Source organism: Rhipicephalus sanguineus, chromosome 5, assembly GCF_013339695.2.
Source record: "Rhipicephalus sanguineus isolate Rsan-2018 chromosome 5, BIME_Rsan_1.4, whole genome shotgun sequence".
Classification (NCBI taxonomy): Eukaryota; Metazoa; Arthropoda; class Arachnida; order Ixodida; family Ixodidae; genus Rhipicephalus; species Rhipicephalus sanguineus.
In genome coordinates, this window is record NC_051180.1 from 193,160,915 (window position 1) to 193,188,281 (window position 27,367).

The following is a 27,367-nucleotide window of genomic DNA, read 5'->3' on the forward strand; positions in this document are numbered from 1 at the left end:
TATGGTTACATACCAAGGTATCGGCGCGCTTTTTCAGAGAACGCAACAGAGGGGCATCTGATACATTTATCTTTCCATTTGTCAATTTCCATGGCCTCGATTACCTCTCTAATTTCCTTCTTGCGTTCCTTGTGCACAATCTCCGTACCTGTTAAAGTGGGAGCACAGCCACAATCCCTACAATGGAAGGCCAAATGCCCAGAATCTTTTGCTGCAAAGTGGCGGTTGTGTTCCGTTAGCCGTGTGTTTATGCACCTGCTCCGTCTGACCAATGTAAACCTTGTTACAGGTCAAAGGGATCTTGTAGATCAGCTCTTCTGTGTATGCGAGGTAGGGTCGCGTGACAGGAAACTAAATGACGCCTTTCAAGGTCATCAGGTGACTAGAGTTTTTAGATACGTTGACGATTGTTTAGTGGTTTTAGAGCGTGACGACAAGGATTTTGATTCCACAGTATCTAATGTTATGGCCACATTTGCTTCGTGCCTCGCACCATTGTTACTAACCGTATGGCACTGAGCCACTCCTCCCGCAGTGGCAGTGGCATTGGACCGGCCATAGCAAACACTCCTGCAGGGACCATAGGGAGTGCTGCTTTAACCTGACCACAAGTAGTTGTTCTCTGCTGCAAAGCATTTTACCTCATAAATGGCATCCACTCCATGCAACAGTGGCTTCCCGTCAATTGGGCGGGCAGCACTGGTTGTCTCAGTTTTGAACTGCAACCTGATTAAAAACACTTGATTATGCACCACTCTTGTAGTGTTGAGTCGTCGTGTAATCATCGATCACCATACCTGTTGGCTTTGCAGTTTGGTTTCACCTGCATGGCAGCACCAAGTTTGATGGCCACATTTTAATTGAACCATTTCATGTTCAAGGTGGTTCCTAAACTTTCTTGTTCAAGGCAGTTCTTAGGAGAGCCCAACCTAACATTATGATGAATCTTAGATGTTCCATTGTGGCCAAGGAAAGGCACGGACGCCAGAACCAGGCAGGAAGGAATGCATGTTTATTCAAGAAAGGCTCTTCTTTTATAGTGCTCATCACGATGGTTCTACGTCATAGCTTGTAACCGATATCACTTTACACGTGTTTTCTCACCTGGCTTAAAATCTTTAAGCCCAATTCTTTCAAAAATTTATTTTTTGCATTGTGCAGTTACACAAACAGTGATAACTTTTCTTGTAATAAGTATTTATGCATTAACCTAAAGGGACACTAAAGAGAAATAATGAATTAGTTTAAATTGATAAAGTGTGCTCGGAGAACTCTTGTGTACTTTATTTCACCACCATAGGTTTATTATGGGAGGAGAAAACCAAGTTCAAAGTTTCATTTTTAAATTTCGTGCCGAACTTTGTAATTCGTGACGTAAAAGATTTCAAAGAGCATTTAACGTATTTTAGCGCCACTGGCTCGACGAATTTTCCACAAACTCGTTATGTCAAGTCTCTGGCCCCCCTCAGAGGACAACGTACTTCGATTTAACTGATTCGGAACTACGTAGGCCCAAGCAGGCACCGTCAAAAATATGTGACGTCACGGCAAATGGTGCGGGAACTCCAAGGTGGTGTCGCCACCTGTATTTTCTTTTTGTGCATTTTCTCGCTTATTAAGCGTCTTCTCGCAGCAAGTGTGGTGTTTTTGGTATCGTGGAAGACTACTTTACTAATGCGAAAAAAATCGTGTTGCTCTTTAGTGTCCCTTTAAGGTATTGTTCATTACTTGTGCAATGAACTTGGATAACTGAAAATGGATGGTAATATTTTATTCTGTGTACAATTGTTTTAAGGTGAATTGTGTGGGGAGTAATATTTCTTGTTATTTTTATAACTCACTTCGGCATCACAATTGTGGTAGTTCAATGCACAGCTTATCCTGCTCACTAGAGGGACACTGAAGTGAAGCAATGAATCAGTTTATACTGATAAATTATACTCCAGAAAGCCTGTTGTCATTACTTTCACCGTCATAGGTCTATTAATAGAAGAGAAAATCAAGGTCAAAGTGTCATTTCTAAATTTCGCGCCGAAATTTCCGCACGTCCAGGATTTCAAACTTCTTTTTTTATATTTTAGCGACATTGGTTCAGCGAAATTTTTCTAAACTTGATATTTTAAGTTTATGGCTCCCTCATAGCACAATGTACTTCATGTTTACTGATTAGGAACTACGTAGGTCCTAGTAGACGTCGTCAAAACTTCACGGTGGCGTTGCCACCCACATTTTCTTTTTGCATGCTTTCTCACTTACCAAGCATGTTGTGGCAAGCCTAAGGATTTTGGTACTATTGTGGGAACAGTAATTTACTGATACAAAAGCAATTGTTTTTCTATTTAGTCTCCCTTTAAGTCACTTTTGCTTCATGACATCCGTTTCTTTGTTACGGCTCTTAGCAGTTAAAATAATTTTTTCATTTTAAATGTCCTATAATAACTAAGCTTTGCAAGTTAAAAATAGAACTACATTTCGACTGCGACTACAAAGTTTTTCTTGAAGGTGGCAACACGGCTTAAGCGATGGGATCTCTGTCTGTGTTTCTTTTGATGTTATTTTTTTATTTTTAATAATTGTGCGTTGTCTATGTAAGGCAGGGTACGTATGAAAAGTACCGGGAACAATGTTTTCCCGACATGACTCGCAGTGTGCTCGCACCGCGCATGTGCAGTGGTGGGCGTTGCGACCTTCAGGACGTGCCTGCGAGCGAGTGGCAAGGCTAGATCATGTGTTTAGTGGACCCCTTTCGATTGACTCGGTGCTAGCTCAAAATGCAGTGAATGATTATTGATGAGCGGTATGATTCCAAATTTTGTGTTGGCCTGATGATCCCTGACTATCGGACAATAAACGACATTGGGACGATTCCCCAACCCCCTTACAGTCCCGACTTGGCACCACAGGCTATTCCCTCTTACCAAAAGTGCAATCCTTCCTCAAAAGACTCCACCCCAAGGGCGGTCACAAAGGCGTGTACGTGTGGCCCATAAGGTCCTTTTGCAGTCGGCCTTTGAGTCGGCCAAAACACTCCAAGGTTCTGCTTTGAACACTTTTGAGGCATTATAGCAATATCTCTAATAAACCTATTTTTTCTAAACTTTTGCCGATGCTTTTTTTTTGTTTTTAAACCTTGTCGCAGCTTTTATTTGCCGGCACTCTGTCTGTTTGTAAAACAGATGAAATAAAATTGATCAAGTGATGGCACTGGCTTTTTTTGAGAGCTTTCTGAAGGTAATAAAATTCAGTCAGTGACTGAAGTTCTTTAAATGGAAGGTCAGGCTGTGGTGTAGTGGAAAGATCGTGTAGCAGAAGTAAAGCTTGGAGAGTTGATTATGTTGAAACTTGACAATGAAATCTTGTCACCACTAGTATGATGTGACAAGCTCTACAAGAAGCATTTTTGCTTGTAGTGAGAAATATCAGAGTAAACAGTCTGCAGAGCAAATCGCTTTGTTGAGTGAAAGGTGCAATGATTGATTTGTTTGTATCTGCCACAACAAAAGTGCCATCAGCCTAATTTATGTACTGTAGAATCTCGGTGGTACAAACCCAGCTGATACGAATTTAGGCCTCATACGAATTCAGTAAAATTCCCTGGCCAAATTTCATTGTGTGTAATGGGCCAAAATTCGGATGATCCGAACACTTTTCAGCAACGTGACGGGTGATGCGAACTTGGGTACCGAAACCGCCGAGCAACGGATGACAGAAGTGTGCTCCAGAAGCTTCAGAAGTACGCGCGCGGCCAGTGCACACACAGTTATCGATTCCCACAACAGCTCTGGACGAAGCCACGGTCGCCATCAATGCGTTCATGTATGCCGTCGACGAAACTCCAAAAGTACACGTGCATACAACGCTCGCCGAGTTAGTGATGCTGCCCGCTGCAACCGCTGTGGATAAAAACGCGGTAGATGCGATCATAGGTAGCAACGACGTAGTTCTGAAGGCACCTGCGTGACCAGCGTACACGGGTTGAAAACGGAACTACCATTTGCCATATCCGCTGCACACGAAACCGCAGTCGCTATTGGCGCGATCATCGATGGCGACTGTGCAGCTCCAAAGATGCATGGCTAACACAGCGGTAGATTAAAGGCAATAAAGTCGTAAAAAGCCACGAAGCGTTTCGGTGTTCTGTCGTTCACTTATGACTATGGTGGAGCGGACACTTGAGTTTTCAGTAGGCCTCAAGCGAAGCCTTGACGCACGCGTTCGCGGCAGCCAGCTGCGCCGTCCCTTATTAAACTGTTCGGGAGTGCCCCAGAAAGACATATGTGAGTTCTTTCGGTGGCAATAAATGTTCTGTGTGTATATCATGGCTTGAAATGAATTTTGCTAGTTTTTTGGTGATACGAAATTTTATGTGATGCGAATACTTGTGCTCCCCCGTGACATTCTTATCACTGAGATTCTACTGTATTAACTATCTCCACTCACCCTTATTCTCATGCACATAGTTGTGATTTGTTCCGGACGAAAAGTACACTGAAGTGAACAGCGATGATGGTTGAACTTTCTCTGCACAGTGGGGATCCCAGGCATTGCAGAACATGCGCATCGTGCCACCTGGTTCAGGAATTGTGCATCAGGTGAACCTCGAGTTCCTTGGACGCGTTGTGTTCCATAACGATGGCTGGCTGTACCCAGACAGCCTGGTGGGAGCCGATTCACACACCACAATGATCAATGGCCTCGGTGTGCTGGGCTGGGGTGAGTCTTGATTGCCTCCTTTCTTTCTCACCCCTTCTCTTCATGGACCATGCGTGTAACAGTTACTGGACTTAAAAATGGCAAAGAAAGGACGAGTGGATGTAGGTGTGCACTTCAAGCACATAGAGTCTTCATATCGGCCTGATCATAAGAATCTCGGCCGCAGCGGCCACATTTTCAATGGAGGCAAAAATGCTTGAGGCCCATGTACAGTAGACTCTCATTAAACGGAACCTGAAGGGACCAGGAAAATATGTTCCGTTTAACAAGAGTTCCGTTTACTGAGAGATGAACTGGGTTGAAACATTCACGTATGAAACCAATCATACTAAAGCAGTTGTTCCATTTAAGCAGCAATTCCGTTTAAGAGATTTCCGTTTACTGAGAGTCCACTGTACTTAGATTTAGGTGCGTCTTAAAGAGCCCCAGGTGGTCGAAATTCTCGGAGCCCTCTACTACGGCGTCCCTCATAATCAAAGCATGGTTTTGGGACGTTAAACCCCAATAATTATTATTATCATCATAACTTGTACGAATATGACCATCAGCAGCACTATTGCATACAACGCTTCATTGTTTCACACACCTTCATTCATTCGACCTTCCCTGTTGGCTCATTCCTATGGTTTTTGATCTTGCATCAGACTTGCAGCATCTTCGCGATGTTACCTATAATGGTACTAGTGTTAATCTTCCAGGCTTGAAGACAGGGGTTCAATTACTGGCCACGGTGGCCCCATTCTGATGGAAGCGAAATGCAAAGAACACCCCCGTGTGCTTAAATTTAGGTGCGCGGTAAAGAACCACAGCATACGTTATAAGCATAGCATGGTATTGGCTCATGAAACCCTAGCAATGATTATTACTACCTCGCGATGATATGTGCAAGATGGGCCAGAGGAGATGCACTCTCACCTGCACTGCTTGACCCTTTATTGCGCATTGCCAACATCCTTTGCCGCTCTCCCCGCAGTTTATGGTTCACAGGATGCAATGGGATCTTTCATACAGTATGTCAGCGGTGAAGGTAACTTGTGTTCACAAGGATGGAAGGGTGTTGTATGCTTGAGACGGACTTGGCCGGGATTTTCCTATGCCACACCCTTTCCTCCACTGAGCAGTGGAAAGCACTGGCCCACTTTGCCATGTCCTGCTCGCACCGTCGGCTCATTCATGTGGCTTTTGTCCTTGCGTCACACTTCGGGCCTCTCCTGAAATGAATCATTGGCTCAGTTGATTATCCATGATTAAAACCAGTTTGATTGCACTGTTGTGGGAGACATCAGCCACTTAAAGCCCTAATATGACCTTCTTGGTATTGCCCCACCAGGATGTCTCCTCTACATCTCTGGGGCCAATCTAGTGGGGTGTGCGAGGCCGCAGTTGGCGCTCTTAGGCCTGTAGCGCTCCACATTGTCCAGCTTTCAAAATTCTATAGATTATTGCTTTATAGGAAAAATTGGCAGCATGTCACATTCTGTATAACACTTGAAGGCGAAGGCACTTTGTTTCACTGGCACATGTGCTATGACTTTTATGCCTGTATGCCGAGTATCTGCTGCTGGGCCTGTTGGCACATAGTTTGAAAGGACGACGAACCCAGCCTTCAGAGACATGTACACCAGAGGAAGAAATTTCATGAACACACATGCTGCATGTTCCAATCAAATTGTGTTCATGACGTGAGTGGTTAACTTCATTCTGAAAGTGATGTGACCACCAGCAATAACACTGAAATGTACATTGTCATATGACGTTTAAAGGCCGATGTGTTTCACCAAAGATCAGATTATCTTCAGCTGTGTGCTATGCTATTGTACTGTGAGCATTTCATTCTCTAGGTTTAGGGTTGCCACCATTAGAAAAAAACCGGCTCTTCAGGGATGGGGGTTACTTATACGAGTGGTTTAAATTATGCTGAAAAGAAAGACGTCATGCAGTCTTTGACACGCATTGTCATGTATTGTAACATTGTTTGCCAGTCAGAAGTCAACATAATGTACATGTACAAAAAAAAAAATCTAACCAGCTCCTTTGGCATAAAAATAAGTGGCGTCTACATATATGCCGTTTGTCTGCGACGTTAAAGCCCTAGCAATTATTATTTAAGGGGCACTGACACAAAAAAAATTCACCGCCATATCCACGAAGTGAATGATGTTAGAGGAGCTTGCTCGCAGGTGATCGGGTAACCCGCGAATGCTCCGTGCACATTCCTCTACCATCATATACATAGCTTGCATTGACGTCACCGTGGCCGCCATCTTGGGGGACCAGCGGGTTGAGACGCTCCGTGAGCTTTTGTTCGAACGCGCCGAGCAAGAAACGGTGGCGGCTCCCCACCAAATTAGTGCCGGTGGCCCCAAGCATCTTTCACACCAAAACACCCGCGTTCCTTTGTGTTCCCCCTTGGCGCGGCTGGCGAACAAAAGAACGCGGGGACCGAACACCTGGGTGTCCTCCTCTGCACTGACACACTCTAATGAGATAAAAAAGTCACGGTGGCCGCCATGTTGGGGCTCCAGTGCAGAGCACCTGTCTGTGACGTCACGTGCAAGGCATGTATATAGACGTGACAACGTTGTTATACATACATTACATCCACAATGTTTATTAATTTATGGTTGGATGCACTATATACATTTTGATGAAGTATATATACATTTGGATGAACTATAAACATTATATATACACAAAAGATATTGTTTTACCAAGTTCAAACACAAGGGTGGTTGCTTTATATACATTTTGATGAAGTATATATACATTTCTATGAACTATAAATATTATGTATACACAAGAGATGTTGTTTTACCAAGTTCAAGAAGGGCGTCCCTCGATGAGTTCGGGGACTGGTTTCCCTTTAAAAACGATTGCTTTATGATGGATGAACTATATGCATTACATATACACAAGAGATGTTCTTTTACAAAGTACAAGAAGGGCGTCCCTCGATGAGCTTGGGGACTCGTTTCCCTTTAAAGATAATTGCTTTATGATCAGTAAAGTATGTTGCCAAGGGATCATCGATGATGGGACGCAATGGAAAGTTCGAGAAGGCAACATCAATACAGGTGCCCCTGATGGTTGTAGGACGTTTGCAGTCGTACGATACGCATCGGAGAGCGTAACGTGACATCATGTGTTGGCTGGTTATTGGCAAGGCGAGATCTTCCCGAGCTGCTGCTGCGTTGCGAGCCCGTCGCGCTGCTGCCGTTCATGCTGCGGAGCGGCAACGAAGAGCGTTCACTTAGTGAGCTCCCAGCGAAGAGAAAGAAAGGAAGCCAGCGAAACGAGAGGTGCGGCCCTCGAGCAGTCACCTAACTAGCGCTTGCGCCGAGCGTGGTGTGTGCCGCCTTGAGCGGCGGCGCCATCTAGTGAGCATTCTTGAAATCACCGGAGAGAACGGAGCTGCGCCGAGCGTGGTGTGTGCCGCCGACAGTCACGCAGGTGAGGACAAGGCGCGAGCATAAGAAGCTTGGCGAGCAAGCTCCTAAAATTTCGGCCTCGGGGTTTTTTGCTGCAGCGTGTTGCTGGGGGCCTGTTAGTCATAAAACGGCACATCATTGGCTGCAGCGCACGACAGATAACTAATTACAGGCTCCTCATTACCGACCAGTGTCAGTTTCGGTTTCAAAAACTGCAAGCCTCTGGGTGCAACTATCAACCACCTAACGGGTGCAGCGCTCGATCACGTCAGCACACAGAACTGTGACGCACTTCCGCGTGGTTCGCGAGCAGCCGCCAAGAAGTAGGCTGCTGGAGTGAACGCGGCAACAAAAAATGGCGACTACGACGTCATCATAACTTGTTGCAGTGTGGTCACGTGAGGGAAGTAGAGGGGTCACCGAGGGTCACCTTTGAGGGTGTCAGTAGTGTGAGGGTGTTGATCGCTCATGCAGACTTGAAAATTAATTTAAAATACCTTCCAAGCTATATTCGCTATTGATATTTTGCAGATGATATACGCATGTTCATGGGAATCGATGCCACAGGCTATCTCGGCCGCGAAATTTTGTGTCAGTACCCCTACATGTCATGCGCAGCCAGGAGCCAGTTCTTGTTCTCAGGTTGAGATCTTGTCTTTTGTAATTGACATTGACGTAATTTTCGCTGCTTCGAAGGCGCTGAATTTACGCTCATGATGCATGCACGTAACCACTGATGTTCATTTTTTGCTTTAGTTAAATGATTGGTATAACTGGAGGGATCAGTTATTTTGCGTTTTTATGGGCACGAGATAGAAATTGATTGAAAATTGCGTGAGTTTTCTTGACTGATGAAAAATATGTAGTATCTTCAGAGTTGCTGAACTTATTCTTATAAAATTAAAAAATAAATAAGTAAGATAAGATAAATAATCACGATACGATGGCCGAAAAACCGGCAACCGGCCCACTGTGTAAAAAAACCAGCCGGGCCGGTCTAAAACTGGGCAGGTGGCAACCCTATCCAGGTTCGCTTTACAGAGAGTTCAGTCTGCCGTTGATGCCTTGACTGCTGAATTATTCAATGTCGGAACAACATGAAAATGCAGCTGAACCTCAGTTTAACAAGGAGATGACCACACTCAAATCATTCAATTAGATCGGGCAGTTCGTAAAATCGAGAAAGGGCTTTTCGGTCCTTCGAAATGTAAAATCATAACATAGCGGCATCCAAAAGCTACTGCAGCATTGTATTTGCCACTAACGCAGGCCTGCACATGTGAAAAGTCTGCGATGGTGGCCCGGACATGTAGCCTCCCATGTCTCATTGACGCAGGCTAGGTGGGCGGTCACGTGAAGTTATCACAGGCTGTCGATATGCAGATGGAGAGAACAAATGCAGTGATTGTGCGAACAGGCCTAACAAGAAAGTTGCGAGGAGACAATTAGTTCCATCTGTCGCATAAACCATGAAATAATGAAAGCATCTACCGGGACAGTCAACCACCGCCGCCACCTTTAGCGCCATCTGGTACGTTAGAGCGCTACCGACTGTTTAGGCCTTTGTTCCGTGCGTGGGCTCGACGTACAGCCTCGTCAAAATATAAAACTAGGGCCGTCACTAGGGTGGCTAGATGCGAGGTCTTACTGTGATAGTGTTAAAGCACACACGTCTAAAGATTACAATGAGAGCACCACTTTTATGCTAATTTATTTCAGGCAGAACTTGGCTGAAAGCTAGTTTTGTTAATTCGGGTTGATGACGACATTTATCGCTCAGAGTACCTGCCGGGGAATGGCAATTTTTTCGTTAGACTAATTAAAGGCGCTTCCCTATGATTGCAGTAAAGCCGACATATGGCATTCCTCCGTGTGAAAACAGCATGATTGATGACTGCTCTGTGTCTTCCTTTACATTAGAGCGCAGCATTTTCTGTTTGCACACCAATAAGAATCTGCACACACTTGCTTGATACCAAATGCCATTGCTCCAGAACAATGTTCTTAGGGATGACAGCACCTACATGGACAGGAAAAAAACAGAAATACCGATAACTTATGAGCGATTTGATGCGAGCTAGTTGGTACAAATTCATAGTGAAAAAACAGCACAACATAGACACAGACTAGGAAGTACACGGGGCCAGCACTGGTAAATACAGAAATGCAGAGGACAACTTGAAAATGAGCATCCTGTCTAATCTTGTTTTTGTTTGTTTTTTGTGCATGCTGTTATCGTTAAGAACCTCACCAACTAGCCTGCCGGGAAACTTTATCCTGCTGCAAATCTGCTGCACAGCAGCTTTTACTCCAAATCCTAAGCTGGCTGGGCCATGACTGAGCGAGTATTTCTGATGGTATGAGTGAGCCAGGTTTCTCACCCAAGTGACATCACTCGCTCCCTCTTTGCCCAATAAGCTGGGGAGGGTGAAACGATGGAAAGCAACACTTTGATCTTTAATAATGCAGATTTTTAAGAGCTCATGGTAAATGTAGCGGCTGTTCAAAAGAGTACTTTATTACGACCTTTAGTGATAATACGGACTTATTCCAGTGCCTCGGTCTGTTCATACACAACCATCAAAATGGTCTTTTTACTAGGAGTGCCAACTTGGAAGTATGAGGGTGCATGAACACATTTGCTCAAGAGAGGGGAAACGTGCACTCTGTTTATTTTAAATGTTTGAGTGGAATTACAATATGGTGGCATCACAGTGTTTACATTTATTCGCGCACCCTTATATGTAGTTCTGCTAGGACTGGTTTAAACTGCCAGCTCATTCACGCTTGAATTTTTGCCATGAGGTGGCATTTCATGGTGGATGAAATGTTGTACGGGCACAAGGTAGAGCAGACTGGGATTGCAGCAGCCAAGCGGCCACATGTCTTGTTGTTGCACAGGTGTGGGGGGCATTGAGGCCGAGGCGGTGATGTTGGGCCAGGCGACCAGCATGCTGCTGCCTCCTGTGGTGGGCTACCGGCTGAGCGGCCGATTGCCGGCCGGTGCCACTTCGACAGACCTGGTGCTCACCATCACCAAGCACTTGCGCCACGTCGGGGTTGTTGGCAAGTTTGTCGAGTTCTTTGGGCCCGGCGTTGCCCAGTTGTCCATTGCCGATCGTGCCACTGTGTCCAATATGTGCCCCGAGTATGGGGCCACCGTCGGCTTCTTCCCCGTTGATGCCAAGACCCTGGAGTACCTCCGACAGACAGGTGACTGCATCTCTTGGCTAAGATTGTGCAGGATGGTACTGTAAGGATAATTGGGCCTCATCGCCCATCTTACATGCCAATAATTCATGCGGTGCCAAAATGCTCTAAAATGAGCAGTCAGTCTCTACAAGAATGGGACTTTTGCCTAGAACATTATTAGTGAAACCTTTGTAAAAGTGTGGGCATTTCATCTCAACCTAATGTTTGCCCGTATACCAGGGGTCTCAGACTCACCTCAGCCAGCGGGCCGCACTCACGAAATTTAGTGCTGCAAGAGCAGGGACAGTAATAAAGGTTGGAGCACGTGCACACGTGGGTGGGGGGAGAGAAAAATGTTACATAACGTTGCCATCTGAAGGAACGCCTTTTACCATATATCATGTATGGGTCTTTTCTGAAGGGGATGGAGGTTTGTGAAACATATCAATACCGATCTCCACATTGACTGAAATCTGAACTTGATTCAGAAATATGGAGATTTTGTTCCACTGTTACGTTTCAACTCATCGGGTGCCTCATAAAAAAAATTGCTTCAAACTTACTCGATCAAAATGTTATTAAGGGCAACAGGCGTGAAAATAATGCAAGTGCCATTTAACAGAGTTTATTCCTTGTGAAGCCACTAGCAAAAGGTCCTGTGTGAGACCCCTGCCGCGTACGGTATAACTCAGGGAAATAATGTCTCTCAAAGGGTGTGAACAAATTGGTAAAATCGGCAATCTACAGTGGAACCCCAATTATACAACTTTGAGGGGACCACGCAATACTGCCGTGTAATCGAAAAACTAGGAATATGGGCAGTGGTGCTCTGTCTTGACCCTACGCTCCCCCCCCCCCTAAAAAAAAAATGGGTACAGACTGCCTGAATAAGGCCGCGGAATGACCCTGCACTTCCCCAAGAAAGGTAGATTACATTGTTTTAAAAAACGACAGCAAACCGTTTTATTGGAGGAGGTGGGAGCAAATCCTTATTCTCAATGATAAAAAGAAAGAAAATATAATCTGATGCACAGCTTCTTTCCTATAAAACTACTCGGAAAATTGCCTGCGTATAAAAACTAAACCAAAACCGCGTTGGCAACAGCCTCCTATCAAAAGAATCAGATACTACAGTGGGAGCACATTTTTGTTTCAAGTTCGCGTAGGATAATTTCGTGCGAGACTGAGCTGTGTGTGTCATTTTGTTTCCTTGTGAAGTGCAATTGGTGATGTGCCACTATTATTATGAACGCTCATGTTAAGGGAAAGTTATTTTGTACGCTGAAGATAGCTGCCTCTCGTCCTTTTGCGTGCTCGAGGCTAGTGACTGCGAGTGCCCCCAAAGAAAGGGAGGAGATCTTCAGCTGCATGTCGACCAAGTAAAGTTTCCACAGGCCAAAAACGTGAAAATATCGAGATCTCGAAGATGAGCTCATCGGCTCTGACAAGGATGAGCTTGAAGCTACTCCGTGTGCATAGAGCTTGTCTAGGTAACGGCCCTGAGATACGCCCACGATTGAGGCATATCTAGAAGTGATCTTAAAGCCAGGAAATCTTGTTCACAAAAAAATTGAACTGCCAGTAGTATAAATTTTCCATTCTAAAGCATACTGTACCTCTGTCACTGTTTTTTTTTCTAATTGTAAACCTAGGAGCATGCAACTTTTCCTTTTGCCCCCACGAATATTTGGTGGGTCATAAAATGCGGCTCGTCGCAAAACTAGGGGACTTATAATTGAAGTTCTACCATACTTTGTTATATTCAAGTTTGGTGTTTTGTGCTAATTATGGTCACCAATGGATTGTTTCTTTTACATGGAAGGTGCCGGAAAAAACAGTCACTTGTTCCAAACTGTAATTTTGGATGCGCTTGAAAAACAAGGAGGTACACACAAACCACAAACGAAAGCGGGGTGTGTCCAGATAAGATTGAACACGAGGTCCCTGTCACCATTCCCGATTTTGATGAAATTTGCTGCATTACACCCAGAACAATGGTTTCGAAGTTAGTTTTGCGAAAAAAAATTTTGTTCGCCACATAACGTACGTCGCCTCCTACCTCAAGTGGCAGGCGACTGAACGCACCAAACTAGATCGTCTCATCCGCAAGGCGTACAAACGAGCAATTGGATTACCGGTCAATACTAGCACGGAAAAATTTCTCGAGCTGGGTTTACACAATACTCTAGACGAGATAATCGAAGCACACAACATCGCCCAGCACGAACGTCTGGCGAAGACCAGAACCGGTCGACACATCCTCGAGAAACTGGGCATCAACTACCATACGCAGCGCGGCGAAAAGGTCGGGATACCCAGACGTATTCGCGAGCGCATCGTCGTTCTGCCGTTGCCTAAGAACATGCACCCGACACATCACATCGGTCGGTGCAACAGGCGCGCCCAAGACCTTGAAAAGAAATTCGGCAACAGCAAAGACACAGTTTACGTGGATGCGGCCCGTTATGAGTGCCATCGCGGCTTCGCGGTCGCGATCACGGATAACGTAGGAACTTGCGTCACGAGCGCGACGATAGGCACGGAAGAGACGGAGGCGGTCGAAGAAGCTGCCATAGCCCTCGCGATAGCAACCACGGACGCCGAGGTGATAATAGGCGACTCGCAGGCGGCGATACGCAACTACGCCAGCGGCCGGATCTCCCGCGAAGCGGCCCGCATTCTCCAAATTCACGAAGGCAACATTTGCCGCAAAAACGACAGTTTCCTCATATGGACCCCCGCCCACACGGACCCTCCGCTTGCGGGCAACGCGACTGCCCACGCCGCGGCTCGAGGACTTACACGCCGAGCTGCGATGCCTGCCGACAGTCCCGATGTCTCGCACACTTCGACAGCGATGCGGGAATGGACGTGAGGGGATCGCATGACCACTTTCAGAGACATCACACAACACTACAGACTGAACAGATGCAAATATCCACCACCCCATGCCAAACTAAACAAGAAACAGCAGGTTGCCTGGAGACAACTACAGACACACGTACCCAAATCCGGTGATCCTTCGCCTCTGCTACCCAGACATTTATAGGTCCGACGCGTGTAAAGCATGCGGAGCCAGAGCGACGCTGCAGCACATACTGTGGAAGTGTACCGGTAGCGAGCAGCAATCCCCTACGAACCCGGTAGACATGGCAGTCTCGAACCGCGAGGCGCGATGGGAGGCGGCTCTGCTCAGCCACGACATTGCCGATCAACTGTGGGCCGTCCGGCACGCCCAGGATGCCGCCCGGGTCCAAGGACTCGAGGCCGTCACTTAGGCCGGGGTGCTTGTAGCCCCACCCCGCTCAATGACACCGGACATATTCAATAAAGTTTTTACTCACTCACTCGCCTGAAAAAAAAAAAATATACAAATTTTTGCCGCAAGAAACACTTTTCTGCCAGTTTCATGATTTCTGAATTTTGAGCGCATCTAGGGAAAAACGGCGCACTTCTCGGTCACAATATTTATCGCCTTCAAAGAACAAGTGAAATAGAATCTTATGAGCCTATTATTTTCCTTCCTTCTCGAAGCAATTTTGAAGAAAAAAATCGCAAAATTGGCAAATCGCACAAAATACCTGTATTTGAGGAATTTATTGGTGCAAACAAGTTAAAGTGAGGATAATAAAAATGAGTACATATTAACTTTGGTACTTTCGCTCTCTTTTAAAATAATTTGCGTGGTTTTATCACGCTTCCAGTGATGTGATAGCTGCGCCAATTGCGCCAAACTGCGCCAAGACGTCAAACCTGCTACATCCCGCTACATCTCCACTCTTCTGCGCAATAACTGCGCCAAAACTGCGCCAAACTATAAGCACACTAGCTAAAAAACGTGCGCAGCGCGCCGGCGGCGGCAAAAAGTGACACTCCAAAGCTGCCGCATGGCAAAATTTTCGTGCCGCGAGAGGAATGGGTTCGTGCATCATTTTTCGCGACACGCTGCCTGGCGCTTTCTGGGGGACCTGACCAGACGCAGATTGATGGGTAGGCTCGCTAAAGGCCAACTCTGGCGATTTTTCGAGGTCGATGGATCTCAATGAAATTCGCTGGGTACGTTCCTTTGCACGTTTCCGTCATTTATGTCAAATTACAGGCTTGAGACATGCGCAGATTGTTTTGAAAATGAATTTTAAAGATTGTCTGCAAACGCCCTCCTGGCTTCCCACAATTAGTGGCAACATTGCGTCTGTGACGTCAGTATTGGGAAGGCGGCGGAAGTGACGCAGCCGAGGGCACCGCTAACTTCGGCGCTTCGGCCGCTACAGCGAGCGTCTGCTGTGCACAAGGCGACAGACAGCGTTGCTTTGGCCGGTGCTTCGCTGGTCGTCCCGGCTGTCACAGTTTTCATAGTCCGCTCCGGCGTGACCGGCATGTCTTGCACGACTTCCGGTTCGTTCGTAACAACGTCTATGTCATACGTGGACAGTACACTCGGTTGGGTTTCGGTTTCGGTGTTGCGCTTTTTCGCTTATTTAAAATTATTCTCCAATTTGCCGAGTATTTCTGCTATCGGGCCCGTAACAGGAGCGTCTCAGGAACATAAAAGCACCATTACTTTGACATGGCCAAAAAATCGCCGGAGTTGGCCTTTGCGCTGGGTTGGCTTGCTCAGGTTTTTGGGGGCCGGCATAACCCTCTCCCGACTGCTGTAAATTGGCGTGACCCCCCAAAAATGCACCTCGGGAGGAGCGGCTCGCCGCGAGCTGTTGTGACCGCACCGCCGCAGCAACATAGAAGTAAAATTTCAGTGTGGCACAGCGACGTCCATGCCTGTCTTATTTTTGCCCCCTTTTTTAAGTTCCGCTACTCTAACCAGTGTTATACCCCTGTCACAAGGACAACCTTAACCGTGGTTAGGGATAGCTACACAGCAGAAATAACAGCACTTAGTCTCCTAACCGCAGTTATCGCAAACAGAGAAGCTGGCAAGATGGCGGACAAGCTTCGCACCAGCCGTGAACTGGCGCAGTTAATTGGCAGCTTCGTGTTGTTTGAGGATTTTCACTGAATGCGACTCCAGTCAGTGAGCAAACCTCGTGGAAAACTAGGTTCGCCGTGGAACGGCTATCAACAAAGACTATTCCGTCCTCGGCGGGTCAGAGCCTCAGGTCGTTCCACCAAGTTTATTGTCAATATCCTGAGCAAGATGGACGAAAATGGTGACACTATATCATCTTGGTGTCGCCAAAGCAGCGATGGCAGTGGATTTTGCATTGTCTACAGTCAGACTACTAACCGCGAACATAATTGTTTTACAGCGATAAAGCGACATGCTACAAGCAAAAGGCACATTGAGGCCACGAAGCAGCACCGGAATTCAGCAGGTGTACTGAAAACTCCAAAGACCTGCATATCAGACGTATTTGGACTTCACAAAAATTGCAACCCAGTCCGATCCAGGCTTTTTGCGAAGCCACAGTAAACCAATTTAGGAGGCGTTGATGTAAACGTAACCGGCTGATACGTATTCGTGAAATTCCCCAGCCGAATTCCGCTGTGTCGAATGGGCCGAAATTTGGATGTTCCGAACACTTTTCCGCGTCGCGGCGGGTGATAAGAACTTTGGTACCGAATCAATCGAGCGACGGTCAAGAGCAGAATGCTGTTAGGTTCGGAAGTACGCGCGCGGCCAGCGCGCACACTGTCAGAACTCTGGTTATCGTTTGCCACAACGGCTGTGGGTGAAACCGCGGTCGCTTTTGACACTATCATGTATGGCGACGATGGAACTGACGGGACGCCGAAAGTGCACGTGCGTCCAACGCCCACCCGCAAATGCCGCGGACAAAACCGCGGCAGATGCGATTATAGATAGCAACAAACGACGTAGTTTTAAAAAGTTTTGAAGGCACGTGCGCGGCCAGCGCAGGCGGATTGGAAACGGAACTACCGTTTGCCGCAACCGCCGCGCACGAAACCACGGTCGCTATCAACGCGATCATCGATAGCGACTACGAACTCCGAAGCTACGCGGCTAACGTAGCGGTAGATTAAAGGCTATATAGTCGTAAAAAAAAGGCACGAAGCAGTGGCATAACTGGGGGAGGGGTCACCCCCCCCCCCCCGCGAAAAATTTTATTTTGCTATGACATACACAGCCCAAAATGACACTTGACCACATCTGCCTGCCCGGCCCCCACTTCAAATCAAGGAGGTGCCCCCCCCCCCAAAAAAAATTTCGGCCAGAACCTCAATAAAGTTTACCATACCATATATGCCCCAGGCATGAAGCCTGTCGGCGTTCGTGTCGATCTTCGCTTGTCACTATCAGGAGCGTAGCCAGAAATTTTTTTTTGGGGGGGGGGGGGTTCAACCATACTTTATGATGTTCGTGGTGTGCGTTTGTATGTGTGCGTGTATATATACGCAAGCAAAACTGAAAAATTTCGAGGGGGGTTTGAACACCCCCGAACCCCCCTTACTATGGCCCTGGTCACTATGGTGGAGTGGACTTCACTTAGTTTTCAGTTGGCCTCATGTGAAGCTTTGACGTACGCTTTCGCGACAGCCAGCTGCGCCGTCCCTTATTGGTCCGTTCACGTGTGTCCCAGAAAGCCGTATGCGAGTTCTTTTGACGGAAATAAATGTTTTGTGCGTATATCGTGGTTTGAAAACAGATTTTGTTAGTTTTTTGATGATACGAAATTTTGGGCAATACGAATATTGTCGCTCCCCCTTCAGATTCTATCACCGAGATTCTACTGTAGTTGGGAAACCCTACCTGCGTTGTTTGTTTGACCACACTAAGCCATTATAAGACTGCAACGCCAATGTTTATGCTTACGGGGCCGTTAGGTGATCCAGTGGTGTTATGCAAACACCCATTATTGGACAGAACTTTTTATTTCAAAAGAGTTCCTCCTTATTTGACTGTTTTTCTTCACACGGTTCATTTTTCCACTTGGCAGTGAGCTTTTAGCTGGGAGCAGGGAAAACAGCTCCAAAAGCTGTTTTCCCTGCTCCCAAACGTGTTTTTGGCTGCTCCAAAAGCCCTTTTACGTGCTCCAAAACGCACTTTTTGCTGCTCCAAAAACCTGCTCCAAAACGGCTTCAGTCAATCAAATCACTGCGCTTCAGTTTACTCGATAAGTGGGCTGAAACTTAAGTGATTTACAAAAACGCCGAACTTTGAAAATAGTTTTCTCAAAAAGGCCATTTTTAATTTTTTTTTAAATCCCTCTGGTTGAAGTCAAGGACATCATCTATCTTTCTGCATAAAAAAACGTTGCATTATTTTGATTGCTAACAAGTTATAATGGGTCAAATGTGACCAAGTCAGCCTAGCGGCCGCATCGTTCGTTATGTGCTGAAACCCGGATATAAGTTGTTCAAAATACTTGTACGTGACATATAATCACAAATGAGTAGCTCCACACCAACAAATGCGAAGCCAGGTGTCATAGTTCAGCAAGCTTTGTCTTGCGATCAGCCGCTTGACAAACCTGCAGTAGCAGCCGCTCGATGCTGCGGGCGCTCACATTACTTAAGTGCCGCTTTGACTGCGGATGAGCTCCACTTGCGCGCCAAACTACGCTCAGAGGACGAAAGAGAGAAGGAATGCATCACTATGAAAGTTAAAGGCTGCTAAGTGCCAACAAAAGCCATTATATACAGTAAAACCTCGCTAATTCGAACTCGGATAATTGGAAATTTCGGTTAATTCGAAGAACTTCTGCGGTCCCGTGTTTTTCAATGCAAATTTTACTGGATTATTTGAACAGCTCGCGGGGTTTCATCCGGATAATTCGTAATTCCCGCCGGCAGCAACGGACGTGAAACTGCCTTCCGGCGACGCTTATCTCGGAGGTCATAGTAGTTGGAGTACCGGAAACGGGTTAAAATGCGTTTTCCGTTTCGTGTTTTCCACGTTCGCGTTTTCCCGTTTTTCACGCATTCCGTTTCGCGTTTTTCACGTAGCTCGCATGCTTGGACCATTCGCCGTCTTGCATTAGTCTTGTTTACTTCACTGCCTACGCCTGCATTTGCCGCGTGCGATGTCCTGACCGCTTGTTGGACTCACGATGCCGAAGTACAAGACGCTGACGCTGCGGGAGAAGGTGTCCTTAATCGAGGAGGCTGAGAAGTCGACGTGCACTAAGACCCAACTCGCCGAAAAGCACAAGATGCCCTTGTCGACGCTCTCGACCATCTTGAAGAACAAAGAAAAGTTGCTCGAGGCATATGGGAAAACGTATTCGTCAAAGCGATCAAGGATTCGCTTCCCAACGTACCGGGACGTTGAGGTCGCTTTGATGAAGTGGCTGCAGCACGCAAACGCAGCTCATCTTCCCGTGAACGGCACCATCCTTCAGGAGAAGGCCGATGACCTGGCACTGCGCCTTGGCCACGAAGGCTTCAAGTGCAGTAATGGTTGGTTCGCCCGATTTAAGGGGGGACGGGGCAATGGGAATGGTAAATTTTGTCAAAATGTTCAATTTTTGAATTAATTTTTTTCTGCAATCCTCAGACCATGTTTGACGTCATGGTGAAATATTAGACCAAAATAAGCAGTAGAAGTTGAAAAAAAAAAAGCATTTTACTAGTGTGCTGTCATCAAAAACGATAAGAAAATTGGGCTTTCGAAAATGAAAATCTGCTGTTTTCCTTTGACATAATGCCACCCTATTGGCGTCATCATAAAGAGGACAGATAGAGCTCAAGATAGCCACAAAGCTGCATTTCTCCAATGAAAAATTCCTTCCGAGTTCCATTTTCTTAGCTTCTAGCTCCATTTTCTTGGAGCTCCATTTTCTCAGCTTTCATTTTTTGAACAGTTGCTATCAGTCATCCCTGTGCCATTTCTCAACAAATAAAGATATAACCATTCCGTTTTCTGAGCTTAGGTCCTGAGACATTGGTGAGTGCCGTAAAGCTGTCCATATTTGTCTGCACACCATACACATTTTTATAATTGGCTTTTTGTAAAAGTTGTTAGTAAGACAATGAGTACAAGAAATTTCAAAAATTTTTTTGTGTGCTTATTTAAATACTAAAAATAAACCAATAGCTTTACGGCACAGAACGGGCCCTTGTGAATATGCTCATGCAAAAATCGTGACCAACTTATCTCTAATTCATTAATTAATTTTGGGATGACAATGAAAGTATAAAAAGTGTTGTAACTCAAAAACTACAACAGATAGCTCAAAACCGATTTCAGTTATGATATCAGCGCAACATATCACATCTGCATGCCAAATTTCATCACTTTATCTCCATAAATAACCAAGATAGTTTTCATTGCCACGTCCCCCCTTAAAGAGCGAAATAACCTTACATACTTGACCGTGTGCGGGGAAAGCGGTAGCGCCGACACGAATGTCGTTGACGACTGGCAGATGCGTACGCTGGCACCGCTGCTTCAGGAGTTTGGAGAGGACGACGTCTACAACTTGGATGAGGCAGCCTTGTTCTGCAAGATGCTTCCCACGAAAACATTTGCTGCCAAGGACACCACTGTCTCGGGGAGAAAGCAGCCCAAGGAGGGAATATCCATTTTGTTCGGCGCGAAGATGTCCGGGAACGACAAGCTTCCACTGCTCGTAATCGGCCGAGCGGGTAAGCCTAGGTGCTTTAAGAACGCGCGCCTTCCTCCGAGGGATGTCGTCATGTACAGACACAACAAGAAGGCCTGGATGACGGCGGCGATATTCGAGGAATACGTGCGGTTCCTTGACAAGGTTGCCGCCAAAGGGCGGAAAGTGCTCTTTGTTATCGATAATTGCCCGGCCCACGGGGACATCAGAAACCTGGAAGCCGTCAAGATCGTCTTCCTCCCTGCAAATACTACGGCCGTATTGCAGCCGATGGACCAAGGGGTGATCCTGCAAACGAGGAAGCTTTACCGCCACCACCTGTTGAAGCAGGTTCTGCTTTGCTACGACAGTTGAAAGCAATACCACATCGATCTGCTTGGTGCGATCTGTTTTAATTGCCTTTGCCTGGAAGGAGTGTGAGTCAAAGGTGATCAGGCGCTGTTTTGAACATGCCGGGTTCCGCAAACAAGGTGGCGAAGATCTTGATGAAGATTGCAGCTCGTCCGGCCTAGACGACGAGGGAGACTTGATGTGCACCCGGATCACCGACTCCGGCGACGGCGAGGGACTAGGCCTCGTGGAGTATTCCAGTGTTGAGGCGGGGGTCCAAACATCGTACGCTGATGTACACGAGGCCGTCGTCGACACTGGGCTAGACGGCAATGATGGTGACAATAACGAGCCCGCCCACGCGCCCGCTTTGGCTTCAGTTGTCGATGCCGTGAACACCTTCCGCAGCTTTGTGGAGTGCAGCGGTGGTGACAGTGAAATGCTGAGTATTGTGAGCAGGTTTGAGAACATGGCACTTGGGGCGGCGAACTACCGCAATAAGCAGTCCAATATCACCGATTATTTCCAATAACCTTTTTCTCGCAAAGAAAATAAATGTGATTTCATCTTGTAGCGCTTGTTTGCTTTTTTTTCTTCATTTCGGTTAATTTGAAACTTTGCTTAATTCGAAGAATTTTCGCGGTCCGGCGGCCTTCGAATTATCGAGGTTTTACTGTACAACGAAATCTCTACCGGTAATCTTGCAGTGAGCGCCTCCAGTAGAGTGCTCATGTGTTGCTTTCTCTCTTCGGATGGCCTAAAGATAATTAGGTTCACTCAATCAGCAATATATGACACAAAAGCAAGCCATTGACATCTAAAGAAATGTCTCACATGTGCTTCCTATGGTCGAACAGCTCAAATTGCAGTTGTTCTCTATCTCGCGGCAGAACACTTGTGTCAGCCGGCTGTGAAAAGAAGTGAGTGCAAGTCCTTTGCTTCATTAAAGCATCGCTTTTGCAATACTGTATTGTTGTGCGTCCACAGATATCTTCAACGCAAGCCGAGCGTTTATCACTATGTTTTGCGGCTGCGGGCATAACAAAAGGGAAAAAATACATGAGCGCACTGCTGGAGGCACTCACTGAAAAATGATCTGCAGAGTTTTCGTTGTATAATATGGCTTTTGTTGGCACTTAACAGCCTTTAACATTCACAGTGATGCATTCCTTCTCTCATTCGTCCTCTGAGCGTAGTTTGGCACGTAAGCGGAGCTCATCCGCAGTCGAAGCGGCACTCATATAATGTGAGCGCCCGCAGCATCGAGCGGCCGCTACCGCGGGTGTGTCAGGCGGCTGATTGCAAGACGAAGCTTGCTGAACGACGACACCCGGCTGCGCATTTGTTGGTGTGGAGCTACTCATTTGTGATTGTATCACGTACAAGTACAGTAGAACCCCGCTGATACGTTTTTCACGGGACCGTAAAAAAAAAACGTAGGAGCCGGGAAACGCAAGAGCCGAGAAACGCGAAAAATTGAGAAATAAGAGTAGTGGTGAACTGCACATAGTTTTATTTTAATTCTTTCGCTTGAAAAAATCATGCAGCGTTGCCTGGCGCATCTTCTCACGCCCGACAAGCACAAGGCGTTTTTCAAGCACCTGTAGTGCCATGTGGCTCTCGCCATCGTCACTGGTGCGCACATATCTTCGCAATAAATCCAGTGCCGCTACGGCCGATGAGAACGTTGGCTCCGGTATCCGCTCCACCTCCTCCTCAACTTCCTCGTCACTGGCGCACGGATCGGCGCACTCAGCCACGATGTCGTCGACGGATAACATCGCGGAGGTGACAACGGCGTCGTCAACAGAAGCGTAGTCACTGTACGCGATTCCACTGGCACCAACAGTCTCCATGGTTGGATCGACCGTTTGAAACGGTCGATCCAACCGTTAGATGCACAAAAACCGTCGATACCGAGCTTGTCGGCGATCTCGAGTGCCTTCTCTCGCAGGATGGTACCGTCGAAGTTAACTCCTGCGGCCCTGGCTTGTTTGAACCATTCGAAAACGGCCTTGTCAAGCTGCACGTGCTCCGAACTCCGGGCTTGCTTGCACTTGACGTCGAAGGTTCGGGCATTTTCTTCAATTTCGATCCGTTTTGCAACGATGGAGTTCAAGGTGGAAGGCGTCAGTCCTAACTCCTTCGCTATGCACACCTTCTTCCGCGTCGGGTTCTCTTTCACAGCGCGGAGAATGTTCAACTTCTCTTGCAGCGAAAGTGATTTCCGCTTTCTTGATGTCATCCTGTTTGAAGACTATTTGGAGCGTTGGAAGTGTAAAGGCACTATGCTGCACGCTCGTATAACCTGCGCAACGACCGACACGAAACAAAGGCAATGCGAGAAGACCGCAGCAAGCACGGGTAGCATGGGCACACATGGGCGATGGTGATGGCGATCGGGCTATACCCTTTGAATCGGGCCGCCTGTGCGACCCGGTGGCGATAAGTTTAAAGCGTGACATCCCAAGAAAACAAAAACAGGTCTCGGAGACCTTACTTTTACAGATGCCAAAACCAATTTTAGGGCCCCAACGCGTCATAGACACAATCTTTCTTAGAGTGCAAATACGGATCTCAAAGGTCATGCTTTTGCTGGCATGAACCGAAAATACGTCATAGGTGTTGCCCCCGGCACTTTGGGCGGCCAATCCCATTGTCAAGCCGCCAAGCCAAGCTACATGAAAGACAACATGGCCGCTCGGGCCGGCGCGTCGCGGCACTTCGCAACGTATGATGCGGGAACGGTCCCACAGTTGCGACGCAGCAGCGGGGTTCCCAATGCATTGGATCCTATGGGAGCTGTGCCGGGACCGGCCGAAAACGACGTAACAGCCAGGAAAACGCAGCACACGGGAACGCAACAGCGGGGTTCTACTGTATTTTGAACAACTTATATCCGGGTTTCAGCACATAACGAACGATGCGGCCGCTTGGCTGACTTGGTCACATTTGACCCATTATAACTTGTTAGCAACCAAAATAATGCAACGTTTTTTTATGCAGAATGATAGACGACGTTCTTGACTTCAATTAGAGGGATTTAAAAAAATTAAAAATGGCCTTCTTGAGAAAACTGTTTTCAAAGTTTGGAGTTTTTGGTAAATCACTTACGTTTCAGCCCAATTATCGAGTAAAGTGGAGCGTAGTAAAACCACGCAAATTATTTTAAAAGAGAGCGAAAGTATCAAAGTTGCTATGTACTGATTTTTATTATCCTCACTTTAACTTGTTTGCAGCAATAAATTCCTCAAATACAGGTATTTCGTGCGATTTGCCAAGTTTGCAATTTTTGTCTTCAAAAGTGCTTCAACAAGCAATAAAAATAATAGGCTCGTAAGACTGTATTTCACTTGTTCTTTGAGAGCAAAAAATATTGTGACCGAGAAGTGCACCGTTCTTTCCCTAGGTGCGCTCAAAATTCAGAAATTGCGAAATTGGCGAAAAAATGTTTTTTGCAACCAAAATTTGTACGTTTTTTTTAAGGCGAAGAAAATTTTTTTTCGCAAAACTAACTTCGAAACCAATGTTCTGGGTGTAATGCCTAGACCTACAGTAAATTTCATGAAAATCTGGAATGGTGACCGGTACCTCGTGTTCGATCTTATCTGGACACACCCAGCGCTCTAGCAACTGAAGTTTACTGGAGCATCCTGCCTACGTTTATACATATGAACTTGAACCATGCGACGTATGGTATCGAGTCAAGGAACACCATTTCCTTTTGCGACAAAGCAACTGACAGGGAGCTGACACAAGTGGCCCCTTCCTTGATTATCGCTTGTGCTTCGATCATCTCTTGTTCTTCCATCTTCATAGTGGATGATTGTGCAGCAATTTGAGAAAACGGGTGAGCAACCACAGTCATTGCAGTTTTTGCAACATTTTGTCTGTGTTCTCTGAGGCGGTCGTTTATACATCTGCTTGTTTGGCCGATGTATTTCGCACCACATGTCAATGGCAAGCTGTAGATCACCATCATTCATCATAAAACAGAGCACACACACCAATACAAAATAAGGAAGAACTGACGACACAAGCGCTTGTATTTGTGTGTGTGTGTGTGTGTGCGCTGTTTTATGATGAAGTTCGACCAACTCGCCCGAATAGCTACCTTGCTCTGTATATCACCCTTTCTGTGTAGGCTACAAAAGGGCTTTGATGCTTTTTCTGTCATCCTCTCGGCTTACCTCCTAACAGTTCTGTAAGCTTGCACAATTTTCGCGCTTTTCTGGGGCAGGAAAAAAAACCACCTCGACACCGACTTGGCTGACCACTTTCTTCAGCTCATGCGAAATTTCATGAATATATGGGATCACCACCAGATAATTCTTTCGGCCAGGCAAGCAGATGCATAAACAACCGCTTCAGAGAACGCAGACAAAATTTTGTACGGCACAAGGACAGGCACCTGTTGATACACTGCAATGACTGTGGTTGCTCAACCGTTTTCTCCGACTGCTGCATAATCAGCCCCCATAAAGATGGAAGCACGAGAGAGATTATCAAGGCACTGGTGATAATCTAGGAAAGGGCCACTTGTGTCAGCTCCTTGTCAGTTGCTTTGTCGCAAAAGGAAATGTTGTTCCTTATCTCGATACCATACATCACAGTGTTCAAGTTCACAAGTACAGCAAAAGCTCGTTAATACGGATCTCACGGGACCGAAAAAAATGACCGAATTAACCGAGTGCCGAATTAACGTATGAACAGGAAAAGCAACATTAAAATCAAGTTGGAGAAGCATTCCTTTATTTGCTGAAGTATTTTGTAATGGTCATCTGCGTTTTTGCGCAGATTCGGGCCAACAGCACGCAAACTGTCGGAAGTGCTCAGGCAAACGTCCTCTAATATCAAAAGCGCCTCCGAGACTTCCTGTGAGGTGCGATGAGGTCATGGCTGCATCTCCTCGCATGACTCTTCGTCAGAATCGTGGTCTTCCTGGGCGCCCGTGACATCATTAATTTCTTGATCGGTCCGGAGACCAGTTGTGGCGACACAATCATCAATCACGATGTACAGTCGAACCCGGGTGTATCGAACTCGCCAAAAAACGTTTATTAGTTCGATATATGGCATAATTCGATATAGGCCCGCTATAGAATTTGATGACACAAAGGCACATACCTATAAGAAAAGTACTCCCTACTCTGGAACAAAATAGTCCTGGATTTTCTTCTGTTTCAACGACTTCGCTGCCTGCGACAGCACGCACGCCTCCACGTTGTCCAACGAGTCGGAGCAGCCTTCCATATTCACGCAATAGCGCCGGACCAACGCAAGTGCACTAATCACTTCGGAGGATGTAGGCAACGGGCCATCGTCAATTTCCTTATTGCTGTCGCTTTGGCTCGTGGTCGGCACGACGTCTGCAACGTAGTCCTCATCTTGTAGCTGGCCCATGATGGCGACATCATCGTACGCACTGACGAACTCGTCGAATGTCGATCCGTACGTGGCGGCGACGTCAGACTTCTCACCGCGCTCGACTCGATTTATGATTTCGAGTTTCGCGGCGAACGGCAAAGTCTGCCTCTTTGCAGAAGCCATGACGATAGCGCGCCAAGAAAGTTCACAGAGCGCTAACAGGCAACACCACCGGCACGGACCACGCTGAATGAGGACTCGAGGAAAAGAGGCAGCAGCAGGCACGCAAGCATAAAGAAAAAATGGCGCTCACTTGTACCGCCTCCGCGCCTCGGAGAAAGCACGACGGCCTCTGATTGGCTGTAAGCACTGCAAGCAGGCCAGGATCATTTTTTGCAGGGGGATGTTCGCCTGTGCACAGCCGGGTCTAAACCACTTTTTCTAGGGTGGCGCCGGCAGTTTTCCCCGCCACCGTGAGGGAAAGCCAACTTGCTGGGGCACTTTAGAGGCACATGGAGTTTGATATATCGGTTGTCGTTGCTATTTTCGTTCGATGTAACAGTAACTTTTGCTTTATATTCTCAATGTAAATATACCGTGTTTAGAAATTGTTCGATATACGGGATAATTTGATATAAACGGGTTCGATATAGTCGGGCTCAACTGTAGTCCTGAAGGGTCACATCTGTGGGAAGGACAGCATCGAAAGTCGGGCAGTCATCGTCGGTGGACTCGGCTGACACCTGGTCGATGCCATCGACGAGGTGTCAGTTGAGTCCACTGGCGAAAAAAAGA

The 27,367-nt window shown here is 46.7% G+C and overlaps 1 protein-coding gene across 3 annotated transcripts in view; it reads left to right on the top strand.

Annotated features, from left to right (window-relative positions):
• The window catches only part of LOC119394543 (cytoplasmic aconitate hydratase), a 486,597-nt gene that overhangs the window by 120,704 nt on the left and 338,526 nt on the right, over positions 1-27,367 (top strand). For all 3 annotated transcript variants that reach the window (XM_037661865.2, XM_037661864.2, XM_037661866.2), the window contains 2 exons: positions 4,530-4,713; positions 11,043-11,354. In XM_037661865.2, coding sequence (XP_037517793.1) covers positions 4,530-4,713; positions 11,043-11,354 — 496 coding nt within the window. The remainder of the gene's footprint in view (positions 1-4,529; positions 4,714-11,042; positions 11,355-27,367) is intronic.